The sequence below is a fragment of the Haemaphysalis longicornis genome, unplaced genomic scaffold (genome assembly GCF_048455015.1).
Source record: "Haemaphysalis longicornis isolate Haplotype H1 unplaced genomic scaffold, Haemaphysalis longicornis Haplotype H1 scaffold_5, whole genome shotgun sequence".
Lineage (NCBI taxonomy): Eukaryota > Metazoa > Arthropoda > Arachnida > Ixodida > Ixodidae > Haemaphysalis > Haemaphysalis longicornis.
Genome location: NW_027526385.1, coordinates 3894419 through 3911587, shown reverse-complemented (window position 1 = coordinate 3911587; position 17169 = coordinate 3894419). Strand labels below are relative to the sequence as shown.

At 45.9% G+C, this 17169-nt stretch overlaps 1 protein-coding gene across 1 annotated transcript in view; it reads left to right on the top strand.

Moving 5' to 3' along the window:
* Positions 1 to 17169, top strand: part of LOC144137820 (cytochrome P450 3A13-like) — a 43677-nt gene that overhangs the window by 2558 nt on the left and 23950 nt on the right. The window contains exons 2-8 of the mRNA XM_077669825.1: positions 1543 to 1648; positions 5261 to 5313; positions 10021 to 10117; positions 12990 to 13115; positions 13313 to 13571; positions 16163 to 16293; positions 16965 to 17040. Coding sequence (XP_077525951.1) covers positions 1543 to 1648; positions 5261 to 5313; positions 10021 to 10117; positions 12990 to 13115; positions 13313 to 13571; positions 16163 to 16293; positions 16965 to 17040 — 848 coding nt within the window. The remainder of the gene's footprint in view (positions 1 to 1542; positions 1649 to 5260; positions 5314 to 10020; positions 10118 to 12989; positions 13116 to 13312; positions 13572 to 16162; positions 16294 to 16964; positions 17041 to 17169) is intronic.

Here is a 17169-nt window from a genome sequence, read left to right as displayed (position 1 = left end):
CGATCCCGTCATTGCGTGCCCCTGCATTCTATGGAGCCATAATGCAAATCGAAGATGCCATCTGGACTATACAAGCTAGAAAAAGGATCTTATTGCTAAGCACGCATATTTGATTTGAACATGTCCTCTGCTGTGAACACCTCTGTTGTGAACTCCACAGAGTCAGGAGCCCTCGTCAGGCACTCAATGCCTTTAGCTCCTGCCCCTTCCGCAGGAATTGTAACAACGTCTGCTGAAAAATAAAGCCTTCTTCTTCTACATCTTGCGCGGCTGAATGTCGCCGATTCACTGCGCAAGGAGTGTGCCTCGCAGCACATTTTAATCGGCCACTTTTGGTGATTATTCAACTGCGGTGCTGTAATAGACAAATGAAACGCGAACTCGAAAATATGAAGCAGAACGCACACACATCGCCATTTCTTTTCATGCAAGTTAACTGTACGCTTGGCTTACTTACGAAAACAAAGTTGAGAAATCTGGCTTCCAAATATACCAATATCGCGCTATTATTACACCTCCACGAACAGGATTTTCAAATTTTGCGTGGTCTGGTTCATATTTTCGTGTTTTCTTTCTTTATCTTCATTCAGAGATTACCCAGCATTTCATTTCATTTCGCATCTCATTTGTCTGTGACTGTACATGGTCATGTCCCGAACGTTACCTCCTGCACGACAAAATCTCTGTGTGCCTGCGAAACACAGGTCTGACGATACTCTGTACATAACTGACGTATATGTGGGCATCAACATTGTCAACATCATCATAATTTTCATCATCATCGTCCCCACACTCATCTGTCGCAGCAAGCTTAGCATTTTTACTCGGCTGACATCACCAGACAGGTTAAGAATTGTTAGCCCTCTCCGAACAACCTCCCCGACACTTCTACACAAGAAAATGTGGTACGCCCGCTTCCTACGCACCGTACTCACTGCGGTGTTTTCGCTAAAAGTACTGATCCCATGGGGTGTATTCGGTTTCAAAATACCGGCTACGAAAATCCCTGCCCATAACGCTGCCGGAACTAGCCCAGATACGTTGCGCGTATAACAATAAATCATGCAAACTAACGCACATATGTAAGCTGTACAGTCCGCATTAGCAAAAACCAACAGGTTGCAAGTATTGCCGTCGTAACGTTCGCCGACGAAGGACCGGTGATGACCCAGCTCAACGCTGTAACAGCTGTTCGATACCTTTAAATACGACAATTGATTAATTGAAATTTGCAATTGATTGCAATTTATTAAAACCCTAATTTCGACAATAATAACTTGATATGTCGGCACATGAGATTTCTCGTTTTCAATGTAACTAAAAGAACAAAGCGGATGGGTAAACGGAAATGACACACCTTTGCAGCACGACAGGCTGAAACGGATGTAGCCAGCAGTACGGTTGTGCCGGCAATAAAATATCTCCGGGCATTCTGTTTTCTTTTTGCAATGTTCAGTTGAGTTCTCTTCTTCTATATTTGATGTTCAACGTCACACCCGACATGACCATAAACACTAATAAGCACTTTCCGGTGACGTTCAGCCTTTACAGATGGCGCAAGCGAACGTTTTCCCATTTCAAGGACCTCGGCATACCTGGTCCCGAACCGAGCCTTCTATTTGGTAACCTGCTGGAAATCTGGCAAAAGGTAACGCTAATCCTTTTTTTTCAGTAAAAACCCGCTTTGCGGAGTGGGTTTGTTTCCTCACACTAGCTTTGCAAAGAATTTAGACACGCACTGAATACTTACTGTACTCACTGGGCCGCAAGACGTACCAGTTCCTGCTTGAGAAACGCTGTCGCATTTTTCCTCACATTCTGTTTCTAGCATTGGTTTTTAACAGCGGAGCGTTCGTAGGCTAATATCCCTCTTTTTGCGTCCGTACGGCGAAAAAAAAATTGAATGAAGCCCACACTAACGCGTAAGACGAAGGTAGCGAAGCTGCACGCAACCTTGACGACCATCACGATGGTTTAAGTCCACGTTTGCAGCCGAATTTTCTTTTTCTTGGTGGCCGCAACGACGTTTACTCCATCTTTGTTGCTATAACGGCGAAAAAGAAGGAAATCGAAGAAGCAGAATGAACGAACGGAACGCGCACACTTAAACTAGGTGCCCGCAGGAGCAACGTGTACCCTTCACGTGTTCTGTGTGGAGTAGGGGGCGTGATCCCTGTCCCCACAACCACAGCCGACTGAGCAAGCCGTTTGACTCTCGGGTACTGACTCACGTTCGTAGCCGAGAGGGTAAGACGGCTGACTGCAACTCCGTTGATCTCCGTTGACCAGACACAAGTTCGAATCCTGCCGGTGCCGGTGATTTCTTTATACTGTTATGATGAGTTTTGTGAGACGCCGGATTTGACGAATTGCTGAACAGATTCACTGTTAAAAGGCACTCCTTCTGCACTTGGGGACAACCTCTAGCTTCGGCTACACGTTCGCGTACACTGCCCCAAAAAATCTCTTTCCAGCAATGAGTCTGTGTTTAAAGTGAAGCCTACTTGTAAGATTGTTGTAAGCTTGGTCTTTGTAAGTTGGCTTTCCTACAAGATGTGCCACACAGTGAAGCCCACTCACTCATCTTTTCACCCTCTTTGTACGACTACCTGTTCTTCTCCGGCGCTACATATTTCGATATAAGATGGCATTTACCGCCCCTGAAAGATGTTATTTTTCAGCAATGCATTTGTGTTTTGAACTGAAGCCGTCTTTACAGAAATCCGGGTATGCTTGGTCTTTGTGAGCTGGCATATTCCCACATTGTGTGTTCCTCAGTGAAGCCCAGGACCGTCTATACAGCAGGTCGTGGTGAAGCCTAGTCAATATCCGCGCGGGTTGAGCGGGACTTTTCGGTCACCCCATAACGCACAAACAGCTCCGCTGGTTATCCGCCTTCCCAGAAAGGAATGAAACCTAACATGTTGTTTAATGGCAGTGTTGTACACGTTCCTCTAAAATAGGAACGAAACCTCGTTCCTCGTTCCTTCCCAATTTTGAAACGAGTTACCGTTAGAAGTTCCTTTATTTCGAAAGGAACGCGTTCCAGTTCCAGTTCAAAAATTGGCACGTTTCGTTACTTTAACGTTACATTCGATTTTTTAAATTAAAATATAGGGTCTGATAGGTAAAATAGAGTTCGAATTTTAAAACTATAATCGAACTACGTATATTATACGAATATGAACACCGCCGGCCGCAGATTATCTAGAAATAAAAAGAATCCAAAGGAACGCTCCCTGACAATTTTTTTTTTTCAGGAAGCACCGCACAAACCCCAGACATGTCTAACTGCGTTTTCGGTGCTCGTCTATTATAGGTGCAACACATATAATAGACGCAGTAAGGTTCCTGCGCGTCAGATGTGAATACAAAGTTACTCACGTGCAGGAAGGTAATTAAATTTCTTGCATTAGATTCAATATTACAGTTTATTTAAAATACTTTACAGGACCCTTTGCAGGATTTGGTTAAGGGGGTTACAAAAGTGAAGCGTTGCGGATCGTACAGCACAAATTTGCGAGTAAGAAAACACATTGCAGCAGGCGAAAGAATCCAGGTTGGTGCCGGAGCAGGCAAGATGACGTTCGATGATTCTCAAATGTCCGGTAGACCCACGAAGACCCAACTTGCTACTTGAGCAAACAAAACGAAAAAAACCAGCTGTCTCTCTCTCTCTTATGGTCAGTCTCGGCGCCGCGCGATTCCTGTGCCCCCGATAAACGAAGTTCACATAAAAAACATAGAAATGCTTAAATTATCTCAGCTAAACCAGAGTCTTCTCTGGCTAGACCAAGCTAACTCACGAGGGGCTCCGCGTTCTGTCAACCGACCGGACACAAGCTTCTGTAAATGGACTTTATAGTTCTCGCTCTGAATGTCCAAGAACACCAAGCACTTCGGTTTTATTACACTAAAACCAAGCCTCGAGGACCTACTAAGTTGTAACTAACACACACTGGGCCACTGATTGGCCAGGTCAACAAAACCCAAATATTTGTGCACAAACAATCACGTGATCCACACTAACACTTTCACTCAAACTTCCAGGTATTCATCAAGGCACAAGTATAGCACAGGTTTAACTTGAAACCGACCAACTACAGCAACTATGAGAGCTGGAAGTTGACCTTCGGGCGGCCTCTCTCAGGTATTGTCCATACAGCGCGCGACGAAAATATGCCCAACAGTGACAGAATTACTGCCCTTTGTCAACACGACGCTTGCAATACAAAAGCACCTTGCACTCCCGTCGGCCCATTCCCGCCAGATCGGCGACAGACCGCGCCGTGACGAACTGCGCGCGTACTCTGTAACTTCGAGCACTACAACATTCCGAGACACTGCGGTGCGCCCAGCTCTTTTGAGAGCCGGCGACCCTTTGAATGACCTCACAGCGAGCGCAACTGCCCCGACAACAACGCACCCGCGCCTCCCGAGCACTAATGCTGTAATTACCCCTGACAATATACAGAAGGGGTGGTTTCACAGGGAACCTGCGGCGCCAACAATTCTATCGGCCAGACGGGCATTTTGGCCACCCCAGACAAACGATGAAAGGTGAAAAGCATTCTTGCGGCAGCGCTGTTCACCCGTCGAACGCCACGTAAGCTCAACCGGCATGAAAGCAAGCCTAAGCTGCGAACCACTGCGTGGTTATTTTTCTGCCTTTAACCTTCGAGGAAGCACAATCCGCTGAAGAGCGGGCAAAATGGGCAGCTTATAGGAAGAGAAACACAACGACTTGTGATTTTTGTACTCGAGCTTTGGCAACAAAAACAGCCAAATCCTGGTGATGTAACGGCAGGAACGCCGTTCCTGCACTCCTTCAAAAATCTAACGAGTTACCGTTACAGTTCCACCGATCCTTAATGGAACGGTGGCGTTCCTTCGTTCCTCCAAAAAGGAACTAGTTCCAGGAACGCCGTTCCTGCCGTTCCTTCAAAAATCTAACGAGTTACCGTTACAGTTCCACCGATCCTTAATGAAACGGTGGCGTTCCTTCGTTCCTCCAAAAAGGAACTAGTTCCAGGAACGCCGTTCCTTGGAACGCCGTTACGTACAACACTGTTTAATGGCTAATCAGATGACCAAAGATATGGATAACTCGATGGTTTCCGGTTCTCCTATCGCATCCTCATTTTTTCAGCCTCCCTTTAATGCCTGTTACCGTTGGGCTTGCGTCGTGTGTATGTTTCCAAATGTAAAGAATGTTACCAGCGAGCCTGTGCGGCGGCCCTGATCGCATCGCTCATTGCAGGGTATGGCTCGTGCATCGAGCGAGTGGCTGAAGCAGTACGGAGACGTCGTCGGGTAAGCCGCACGTAGTTTGCAAAGACTTCTGCAAAAAAAGAATGCATGTTGATAATTAACAGGAAATATTCCTGTGAATGCTATACATGCGCCGGAACAACGTTTGCTTGGATAGAGTACGGTTTCATTTTTTTCTGTTTCTAGCAGTCGGCGTGCGCTTTTGCAATTGTGCGCAGGTACAATAAGAATTTGCGATTAACATGTATAACCGCCACTAGCCTAAATTCATGCTAAGATTCTATTTATCTGTTGCTTACGCGCCTTATACCCTAAATTTAGGCAATAACAATACCATAAACGTTACCGCCGCTGCTGTATAAATACTAATTTCTTTGCGTTGATACATTTGCTAATGTGGGATAATTAGAGCCGCCATTTCTTCCTCCGCTCAATAAAATCAAGGTTGACCTAATTCGAAACCACCTTAAGACCCTAACCTAGCATCTAAAGATAAGTTCGTGGGGGGAGGGGGGGTGAGCATGCTGAAAAAATGTGTGCGTGTGAACGAAGCACACCAGCCAGAAAGCACAAGATGTAGAAGCGAAGCTCTAAATTTTCACGTGAATTCTGCATTTCAAGAAGGCTGGCTACTTTGTATGTAGGTATGTATGTATGTATGTATGTACGTATCTATGTATGTATGTAAGTTTGTATGTATGCATGTATGTGCGTATGCATGTATCTATGTGTATGTATGTATGTATGTATGTATGTATGTATGTGCGTGCGTGCGTGCGTGCGTGTGCGTTTGTGTATCCACCCTGTTTTGCGTTGGTCTGCGCACGGTTGTAAAGTCGAAGCGTTGTCGTGAATTGATTTTCCCACTCAGCTGAATCACCTATTCATTTTAACTGCGGAGCTGTTCTAGCGCAGGCTTGACGACAGCCTCTGCTTGTGTCGTGTCACACTGTCTGTCGAGAAGGTTTCCCCGCCGCGCAAAAACCGGTTCCCAGTATAAAAATATCATTAAAAAAGCGCCGTATGGTCTTCAATTTTGACCCAGAATTGCTTATAATGCCCCCCAAAAATGTCTTCCTAGCAATGCATTTGTGCTAACAGGCAAAACTGACTTTAATCTTTGTAAACTTGTAATAGTAAACACGTAAAGCAAGTGTGGCGGACAAATGACGTGGGAAAGCGGTAACAGACAGTCCAGCATAGACTATAGTTTAGTATCCGAGACAGCATACGAAGGGTTGCGGGAAATGAGGATAGATGAAAATGGAACAGACAGCTTAGGAAGCGACCACAAGCGGCTTAGCTTTCACTTTGGAGGCGCAACCCGGACAAATTTAGAAATAGGTAAAATAGGAGGAACTAATTTGTACAATGAGCAGTTACAGATCATCGCTGATAGATAGGAAAATAAAATCAATAAATACCCAGATCAAAATTGGTATTACTACGAAATGATTGCGTTCATAAAGGGTAAGATGAATGAAGCAAAGCAATGAAACCGATGGAAAGGGAATAAAAAGCCGAGAAGCTGCTGGAATAAGGAAATAAAAGAGGCTATTTACCAGCGAAGAAAGGCGTCGAAAGAACACAGAGAAGCAAAAAGAACTGGTATGGAACCGGAGGTAGTGAAGGAAAAATGGGATATCTACCGTGGGAAAAAACTAGAAGTGCAGAAAATGGTGCAAGCAAAGATCAAGCAGAAAAGCGAACAATGGATGACAGAAATACGGATAAAGAGCAAAAGCGCATCCAAGAATTTTTAGGACCATGTAAAATTATTAAGCTCAAAAAACGATATCCATAAAAAATTACTGATTGATGGTGAGGAGAAACATTTATAAGGAAGCACGCGTTGGCGCATGTTCATCGAGTGATTTGTGAGAAGTTTAGGGCAATAGTGGTAGGGAAGCCTGAACCGAAAACATCAGCGCCACAGAAGACTGCGGAAAGGGAAATAAGTTGGAGCAACCTTGACTGGAAAAAAGGAGAACAAAATGTTTCCCCCCAGGACGGAATACCAATGCAACTGATAAACCTGCTTGGACCTAAAAGTAAGGAATCGTTTATGAGGGAAATAGATAAGGTGATACAAACCAAGCAAATATTAGAGGACTGGCTAGAAAGTAGGATGAATTTAAATACAAAGGCAGAGGCGACAAAGCCAGTATTGATTCATACAGACCACTCACAGTAACGTCAGTGGTGTATAGATTCGTTGATTGATTGAAGGGTTTAACGCGCCGACGCAACGCAGGCGATGAGGCGCGCCGTAGTGAAGGGCTCCGGATTAATTTTGACCACCTGGGGATCTTTAACGTGCGCCGAAATCTCGTACACACGGGCGTTTTTGCTTTTCGCCTCCATCAGAAAAGCGGCCGCCGCGGCCGGGAATCGAACCCGCGACCTCGTGCTCAGCAGCGCAGCGCCTTAGCCACTGAGCCACCGAGGCGGGTTGTATAGATTCGTAATTCAGGCGATAAAATCAGAAATTCAAGCATGGATGGAAGAAAATGGAATACTTGGGGAACTGCAGAATGGAATTAAACAAGACAGGCGATTGGATGATAATTTTTTTCGTGATAACGCAATGCATTGAAATTGCGAAAGCGCAGAATAGACCATTATGGATTGCGTTCTTGGACCTTAAAGGGGTAAATGACAACATAAACAGAGAACTGCTGTGGAGAATGTTGAAACTCCAGGGATTAGATGATGAATTAATACAGTTCCCTATAACAATCTATAAAGACAATAGAGTGCACCTTACATGGGAAGGACAGAAATGCTCCCAGCAGGTCAATATCCATCGGAGACTGAAACAGGGATGCCGTTTGAGCCCAATACTGTTCATGCTTTACATGGCATGGTTAGAAAAGAAACTGGAAGAAAGTCAAGTAGGGTTTAGCCTAACCCATATGCTGCAAGGCGAAGTGGTACAACAGAGTACTCCGGGAATGTTATACCCAGACAACGTTGTTCTTTTAGTTGATAACAAGACCTATATGCAACAGATAATAAATATCAGCGGCCAGGAAGCCACCGACCCCGGGTTAAATTTTAGTGCAGAAAAATCAGGAATAATGGCATTCAATGACGCTACCACTGACTCAGTGTCTATCCAGCAAGGCGAATTACCCCGAGTGAAGGAATACAAATATTTGGGAGTGTGGATAAACGAAGGGGATAACTAATTAAGGACTAACAAGGAGCAACTTAAGGGTAAGGGAAAGCGAAACACAGCTATAATGAAGTGTAGAGCTCTGTGAGGGTATAACAAATATGAAGTAGTGAGAGGAATGTGGAAAGGAATACTGGTTCCGGGTCTCACATTTGCGAATGCTGTACTCTGCTTAAAATCAGACGTTCTATCAGGCCTTGGAGTGAACCAGAGAATGGTAGGAGGTTTGGCCTTAGGCGCGCATGGAAAAACAACTAACGAAGCAGTACAGGGAGATATGGGCTGGGCGTCGTTTGAAGTTCTAGAAGCACAGAGTAAAATATGTTTTGAGATGAGGTTAGCAATGGATCAACGAAGGTGGGCAGCTAAGGTTTTTAGGTACCTATACTTGAAAAGCGCGGGCACGCAATGATTAAGGAAGACTAGAAGGCTAACAATGAAATACGGAAAGAACAGTGGAGAATCCAAAACAGCCAAGTTAGCCAAAAAAGAGGCAAGGCAGATTGAAATGAATAAATGGAGAGAAAAAATGGAAGCTAAAACGTCGTTAGAGATGTACAGGGCTAAGAAATTGAACATCAGAAAGGAACATTTCTGCGATAATTCCCAGGGCACTGCTTTGCTTTTTGAGTCAGAGCAGGGGTCTTGAGAACTAAGAGCTTTGTGGGGAAGTATTCACAAAATGATCGGGTATGCGTAGTCTGCGGCAAAGGAACAGAAACTATGCGGTACATAGTGTTAGAATGTGAAGGTATCCATCAAAATCTGCATGAGGGAAATATTCGGCTTCCAGAAGACCTAGGATTTAAGGGTAGCACAGAGGAAGTTAACTTCAAGGCTGTCGAGGGGACGAAAAGAAGATTAGAATGCTGGTGAAAGAAAAGCAGAAAGGGGAATATTGCCTAGTACAGTTACCACCTGTAACAGAAAAAAAAAATTTTGTGCCTAATAAGCTTTTTGTGCCTGCCCTAAGCAGCGTTAGTGTTAAACCAAGAGTATAAAACATAGGTATATTAGTCCTTTTTGGTAAGATGACATGTCGTCACCCGCTACAAAGCGGAAACCAATAGCAATCGTCATCATCGCCGTCAAGCTGGCTTTTCCATTTTGCCCGTTGCGCTGTGAACCATCTACGGAGGGAGCATTATTATAGAAAACGGCTCTAACTATTGTGTTATCAGAAGTACCCCGAAAAAAATTGCAGGACAATTCGCCGCTAAAGAAACTCTAACATTGCGCCGAGATTAATTTACGTGCTTTAATTGTTATTTCACAGTGAAATCTTAAACGTTACTTTCTGCTGTCGATACATGGCTATTTACGGAGGGAGCAGGGTTAAAACAAACTGCCGTATCACCGGACGTATGCAGAAACAAACTACAAGAGAATTTTCCGCTAAAACGACTTTAACCTTACGCACCACCGCTTCGCTGGTCAAGCTTCTTCACGGAGTGGAAGGGCGCTGAATCTGGTTTACCTCATAATTCCCGAAAAGTACTTCCAGCAATTGTTGCACCACGTTTCTTAGTACGGCAGCCATTAATTTCATGTTATCATTGTTGATTTTTCAGTTACTACAATGGCATGATGCCAGGCATTGTACTTCGGGACCCTGAACTGATCAAACGCATCTTCATTAACGACTTCCACTACTTCACTGGAAGACAGGTAAAGTGTCGTCAACAGTCATAATTACGAGATCAGTTTAGCGTTAAATCAGTACTATTTATGCTGTGTTGTAATAGACGTTACTCGACGTTTAAATTCAGAGTACAGGAAGTATTATCATGAAACAAAAACTACCAACATCGGACGACGCTGCATTCGAGTCCACCTTGTTTAGGTGAAAAGAAAGGCATACACCGCGCGCTTGGTTGCAGCTGAGTGGCCGCTTGGCAGGGCGTGATGGTCGGGGCTGTCATTTTATACTAGGATATCATATCATTCTTGATACTTGAAACTTGAAACTTGAAACTTGCAGATTGCATTCCCGGCCGATAGTGCCGACATGCTTGTGAACCGCCTGCCGCAAAAGCGTTTGTTAGAGCAGCTTACACGTGTTTGCACTATTGTAAAGTACAGTGTGGAGCTTTCTTTCGTTCCCTTGCGTATGGAAGTGCTCTTCAAGCTTTGTCGCCACCAGCTATGCACCGTACTCCATAACTGACTCAGCACCGAGCGCAATTCACCCAGATATCTTTCAAATGCCTTCTCAGCTTCTAACGCACTCTATTTAAAAGCAGGTATTAATGTTTTGTATATCACGGCAATGAAATAGCCAGGGTGGACGCCCAGAACCACGAAGAATTCCCAGACACAGCCGCTTGGTAAACATGCGAGTGTTGGTCTTCTTTCGGAGGGATTAGTTAAAACACACAATGTAGTGGAACACACGCACACACGCAAGCACGCACGAACGCGAAGAGGAGAGGAGGTCCTATTCTCTTCTGCTTTACACTCATCCCTCACTGATTGTCATTGGGAGCGGGATCCGGCATGTGCCGTAGTTTCTTCCATACGCTAGACGGGAACTTCGCAAGCGAGCTGCATAAGAAATGATCTAGCTTAACGCTTCAACAGTCTTTAATGCGGTTCTCCCGTAGTGGCACGAACCCATGGATTTTGTAAGCATAAAGATAGCGTTGGCGTGGACACACTTCGTTGTGAACGTGCGTGCGCATGGAACGTTTTTTGCCCTCGAGCGAGCACTCTTAAGAAAAGTGCGTGGCACTTACTAAGAGAACACTAACCAGTTACTTGTCACAATATACACAAGGTACTTAGTTCTTTACTAAGTGGTCATGCGTAACCTGGCGAAAAAACTACGTGTGACAATATGGATCGGCTGAGTGCGCAGCACGACATACACACATTCAACACGCACATATCTGACTTAGACAACAAATAAAGTGAGCAAGAAAACCAACGGGTTGCAAGAGGAAAGCGAGTATACCTTTTTTACCTTAAAAATACATCTGTTCTTCATGCTTTTATAGCCAGCGGCGGAAAGTCCTCTGATGACCCAGTGGGCTTGTCGCGAAAATTAGATATTTTAGCGAATACTTTTAGAATTTGGCATTTTAATGGGAGAATTTACAAGTCAGCATGTGGATTTGCAAAAACTTTGTCATCGTGATTTGGGGTGAGAAAACCGCTGTGGTTATAATGTTGAATAATTCAAAGAATTTTGTTACTATTAGTGACTGTCAGTATCAAACAAGCAGCTGTTACTAAGTGCATGGTCTGGAGTGGTAACGATAGCATTTAGATTCCATACTTAGTGGCAGGACCTACGTACCGTTCTCGGGGAAGTAAACTTCGTAAGGAGTTCGTAGATACAGCCCGTTACTACCTTTTCCCTAGAATTTTTCTTTAGAGTGAGGAGCATATGGCATAATGTGATGAAGGCACGCCGCGTCCTGCCGCATCGCGCATCATCCCATGAACGGCGGTGATAAGGTGAAATTTGCCTTCCTCCATTTTGACACCCGTTTCCAAGTACAGTTCACCGACAAGCACGCCGCTGGCTCAGACAGCTATGATCTGATAACGAGGCGTCACAGTCTTGCGTACGGCAATTAGCGTATATGATGGCTGTATCGGAGCGGCGACGCTGTGATGCCTATAGAGTTTGCACTCTGCCCCTTGAGCGGCTACCGCTACTTACTGACGACGCGGCAAGGCGCTCCCTCGCCTGTTTATTCACCGGTCGAAAAGGCTGCGCCATTTTTTGAACGCGTTTCCAATTGTTATATACCGGCAAGGTTGCAAGCTAGGCTATTTGGAAAGACATTCTTGGATAAAACCAGCGCTCAGACACCAGCGGCTGTCCTTGTGTTGCACTTCCTTCGTCTTCGTCTGAGTTCGCGCTGGTTTTATCCAAGAATGTTATATACCACTTGTAGAGCCAAAATATTCAGCACCGATCTTTCGTTATCACCTCACTCAAGCGCGTTTAGACACTACTCTGTATGAAAAGAGTTCTAGTGAATTTTCTGTGGAAGCATGAGGCGAGGCGGAGCTGCCCCACTTAAGATTTCCGCCCCGACTTTAAGCAAGGCACGTGGAGACCCTGCCGCCCCATGGTGCCACATTTCATCCAAGAGTGCGCCCGATACAGCTTGAGTCATACCTCAACGTGACTGTTCACTGTGTTCATGCCCTGTGTACTTCTTCCGTTATATTCTCTCGTGTGTTTCTAAGCTGTAAAAACCTAGCACACATCGGCGCTACTCTAAAATCACTCTAAGATGAAATCGCTGCATCCTAAAAAAAAAACTGTTTTTGTTGCTTTTTCTTCTCTCGCAACTAAACGCAAAGCTACTGTCTGTCTTGTCTTGTGCTGTGAGCCCCACAAGAAGGTATGCATGCCCTTCACAAATTGTTGGAAAATTTTGGTGAGAAAATTGTGGGCTCTACGCAGTAAATACGTAACGCGGGTGCTTCTTATAACTGCTCGTGCAATTTCCATCAGGTGCACCAGTTTACACCAACTACATTTTTTTCAAACCGCCCAATGTGTAATCTCCCGTGAAACCAGATTATGACCATCGTGTCCAAGAACCTTCCCATCAACGAAGTAAAGCTGACCAGGTTGGCTGGCGACGACTGGCGTTATCTCAAGAACATCGTCCTTCCCGCCTTCAAAACAAGCAACATTAAGAAGGCAAGACCACCTTTCTTTGCAACGACTTCAAGCGATAGAGGTGCAAGAGGATTTAAACTGATGTTCACTTTAAGTAATCATTTTTTTCCATCTTCAAAAGTACTCTGGTTATTTTGAGAACGTAAATGTAATGTGTTGCGCGAATACGGAAGTCAACCCTGCTTCTCCTTCTTATCCTTTTCTTGGGGGGAACGCAGGCTTTCCCGCTCATGAAGGAGTGCATTGAAGAGTGCTTCAGCGTGATCGATTCCAAGCTACCCACCTCAACCAGCGAACTCGGCGACGGCTGCGTGGAGCTGTTCGAGCTCTTCTACAAGATGGCGATAGACATCGGCTTGCAGATGTTCGCCGGTGCCCGCACGCAAATACAGCGCGAGGACGGCGCCGCAATGGCCATTGTCCACGCGTCACGCCAGAGCGTCGGACAGTTCGGCGGCGTAGCACTTTTCCTGCTCAGTGAGTGAACGCGCCTTCCCACCCACAGGCTTGAGGAATACTTCGCAGAGAGAGAGAGAGAGAGAGAACAACATATATATCTGCATTTGTGAGACAACTAGGGCTTCGCACACACCATGCTCCGTTCGGGCCGCAAAGAGAAAAAAAATTAAACCGCGAGAATTCCCAACAGAGGTCGACGACACACCTCCAATCGTCATGGCCAGCCACTCAGTTCCAAAAAAAATACACGGAGATCGTATGCCATCATCGCAGACAACGCCTCATTTACCCTCCTCCTCACCCATCACTCAATACACAAGACTCACGAATCTGGCGCCGAATCCAAACACAGACTTACTACAACATAACAATTTTACATACATTCCACCAACTGTTTTTTCCCTACAACTGCACAACATGCAATACACCAAAAAACTCCCCCCACCTCCCCGAAGGGGATCGTGCGGAAATGCGAATGCATTGGGTGCACCGATGAGTGCGCTGCGCCAAGAAATCACGGAGAGAGGCGCGCGCTCCACTGCATTTATATATATTTTTCCGAGCGCAGCGAGCGGAGAGAGGGTACGCGGAGAGGAGAGAGAGAGACCCGCGCAACACGCCCGCCCCGCGCGCGAGCTCTCTCCGCCGAGCTCCGCGATGCGAGCGCCCTCACACGCCCGAGCGCGCTCCTCCTCTCCACTCACTCTCCGCTACTCCGCCCGAGCTCCGCGATGCGAGCGCCCTCACACGCCGAGCGCGCTCCTCCTCTCCCCTTGCCCTCCGCTACTGCCGCCCGAGTTACCACGTGCTCCGGTTGCTAGGCGCGCCACAGCTGTTGCTAGGCGCACGCCGGCCAACGCACGACAACCCCCGACTAAGAAATGCATTCGCATTTAAAACCTCCTATCGCCTCGTGTGGGAGTATGTCAGACATCCCAACCCAATGCCACCCCCTAAACTGGAGCCGTGAGAGCATAGGCTGGCCAGCTTCCAGCTCGAGGATCAGGAGTAGCTGATCTTCCGGGCGCGGGCCGCTGCGGGGCCTGAAGGCGGCCTGGACTAAGGCCACCACCCACTCACCTTTCCCCCTCCCCTTTCCCTCGGAAAAAAAAACTTTATTCCTCCACCTACTCCCGTAAAAATCGTTTCACTGCAAGAAGGTGAGCAATGAACGAAAGCACATTTTATGAATAATATGCTACGGCTTAAAAGCAAGTTAGTTTTGTTCTTAAGCTACTCCTATGCACTTACCCTCCCAGTCGATTTTGCAGGGAGCCTGATTACTGCGGCCAAAAAGCAAATCTGGTTTGAAAAATTTCAAATTCAACCGCCTGTTTGTGCCAAGACGTTGACACTGAGAGGCTGCGGTCTGTGCATGTCTGGACAGGCTATAGGGTTACGTTCCTTCCTCTGTTAAAACTTAGGTGTGGTTCACGAAGTGACAGTGAATAGGGATACCACGGCGTCGCTTTGCGATAATTCGTCTGATTATCCATGGTAAACAATTCGCTTTTTGTCAAATTGACGCCGTTCGGTGCCTCCGTGGGGGTTGAAGGCAGATCGCCTGGTGACATTGAAGCTGTCCTAATACTCATGTTGCCGTGACAACTTCTGTTTTCTGAGCGTGATGAATGCTCGGCCTTAGCCCAGCCCCTGTGGGCTCGCCGTTTCTCCGAGTGCATGAGGCTGTTTCTCACAGCCCACCTGTCAGAAACAGAAAACCATGGCTGCACTCGCTGAAACAAAAGTGCTGCGAGAAGTTTCTCTTTATCAGTCGCAGAATATAATATTACATTCGTTATGTTCAACCACATACTTGAGAATGTGCTCTCGTCGAATGAAAACGGCTTGGGCTGGTTAGATAGCAGCATTTGATGCCATGTCGAGTGCCATAATCAGGTCGCTGTGCGTAGGTGCCCGTCATGTTTCCGAACATAGTGGGTTCTAAACGATTGGCAATGAGCGTAGGATTTTTTTTTTCTGTCCGCCGCAAATTTCACGGAGATTTGACACAGATGTACTATGCGTTGGGTGACCCATATGCGTTGGGTGACATTTCGACGCAAGAATAGATGCAAAGATATGTTTTCTTTTTTTCTTTCGCTTTATCTCAAAGCCTACTCACAAGCACAACTAAACTTTTGCGTACATCTGCATGTATTGTTGCGTTTTTCTGTCAAAGACTTGAGTATATTGTTACGTGCCTGCGTTCACACGACTGTAGTGCGTCAAAGGGGCTTGAAATTCAGCTGTATCATGTTGGTAATTCTCTGAGCTTACCTCATTTGTTTCATTTGTCATACCATCAAAAAAAGTGGATTTTATGCGCATTATTATCATCAGTTTAAATTCACTTTGTCGCCTTGCTTCCTCTGGGCGCTTGCCGAAAAATACTGGTGCTTTCGAACGCGAAAATTGTCACCGCTCCACCAATGAAGCACCATCTTTTGTTGCGTGGAGTGACCTATGAATATTTGCTAACATTCCTGTACTGTTGTTCGGAAGTGACGGTAACACGTCTACTTTTCGCCAGCTTTTTCTAGAAATGTAATTTCGAGTGCAAACGCGGGCTGCGTAATGCATTGCACGAATGGCTGTTCCCGTTCCAGATCTTCTTCCCAACATTCCGCTGCTGCACAGGGTCTTGCTTGGCCTGCGATCGCTATTCATTCCTCTCCCTTCGGACGAGATGATAGAGCGGATGCTGCCCATCATCAACCACCGCCGCGCACATCCTGATGTGAGCGTCTGATGCTCTATTCCCCCAACCCCTCGCCGCCCCTTTTTGTGCGTATGTGCTTGCATTTAGAAATTCGTGGTTGATCCCTAAACCCAGTTGTCTGTTTTTCAGTCAGCTTGATAACTCACTTCAGTCCCCATTTTGCGGCAAGAAGTAGCCACCTTGCTTAGCAAGTGACACTCCATGTGTGGAAAATAAGTCGATTGATTGTTGGGTTTAACGAGCCGAAGCTACAGTTGTGCTATGAGGCCCGCCGTTGTGGAGGAGGGCTACGGATTATTAACCTAGACCCACTTGGCGGGGGTGGGGTTGGGGTGGGGGGCATCTTTAACGTTAACAGAAATCTCGACACGCCGGCGTTCGCGCTTTTAGCCTCCATTTGAAAAGCGGCCACTGTGGCAGTAATCGATACCGCGTCCTTGGAAATCAGGGCGAACTCACCTGTCACGACCGCTGTGTCGTTATCGCTCCAACATTTCTTTACCCGGATTCTGTGCTAATTTGTCTATACTTTCTGAATAAACAGGTATTACTCGGACACTAAGAATACGTATTTAGGTGTATTTACTGTAGGTGTACTGGTTGATTTATTTCGTTTTGTTTAATTATGGTTAAAATTCTTCATCCGTTCTTTTTTTATCGAAATATATCCATATAATGGTTTCCAACAGCCAAGCAAAGAGGACGTCCTGCAGCTTCTGATCAACGCGGAGGTAGAAGATGCAAACGCAGCAAGCAAAGCCGAAGGCAAGTACTCAACACGCATGCGCAACTTAGTTTTCTCCGGTGTAAGGGCTCACGGACTGATAAGTTAAACGGGTGTTCTAAGCGCCGACAGTAGTAAGGTCAAAATTATTTACTGAGAATTGTGCTTCC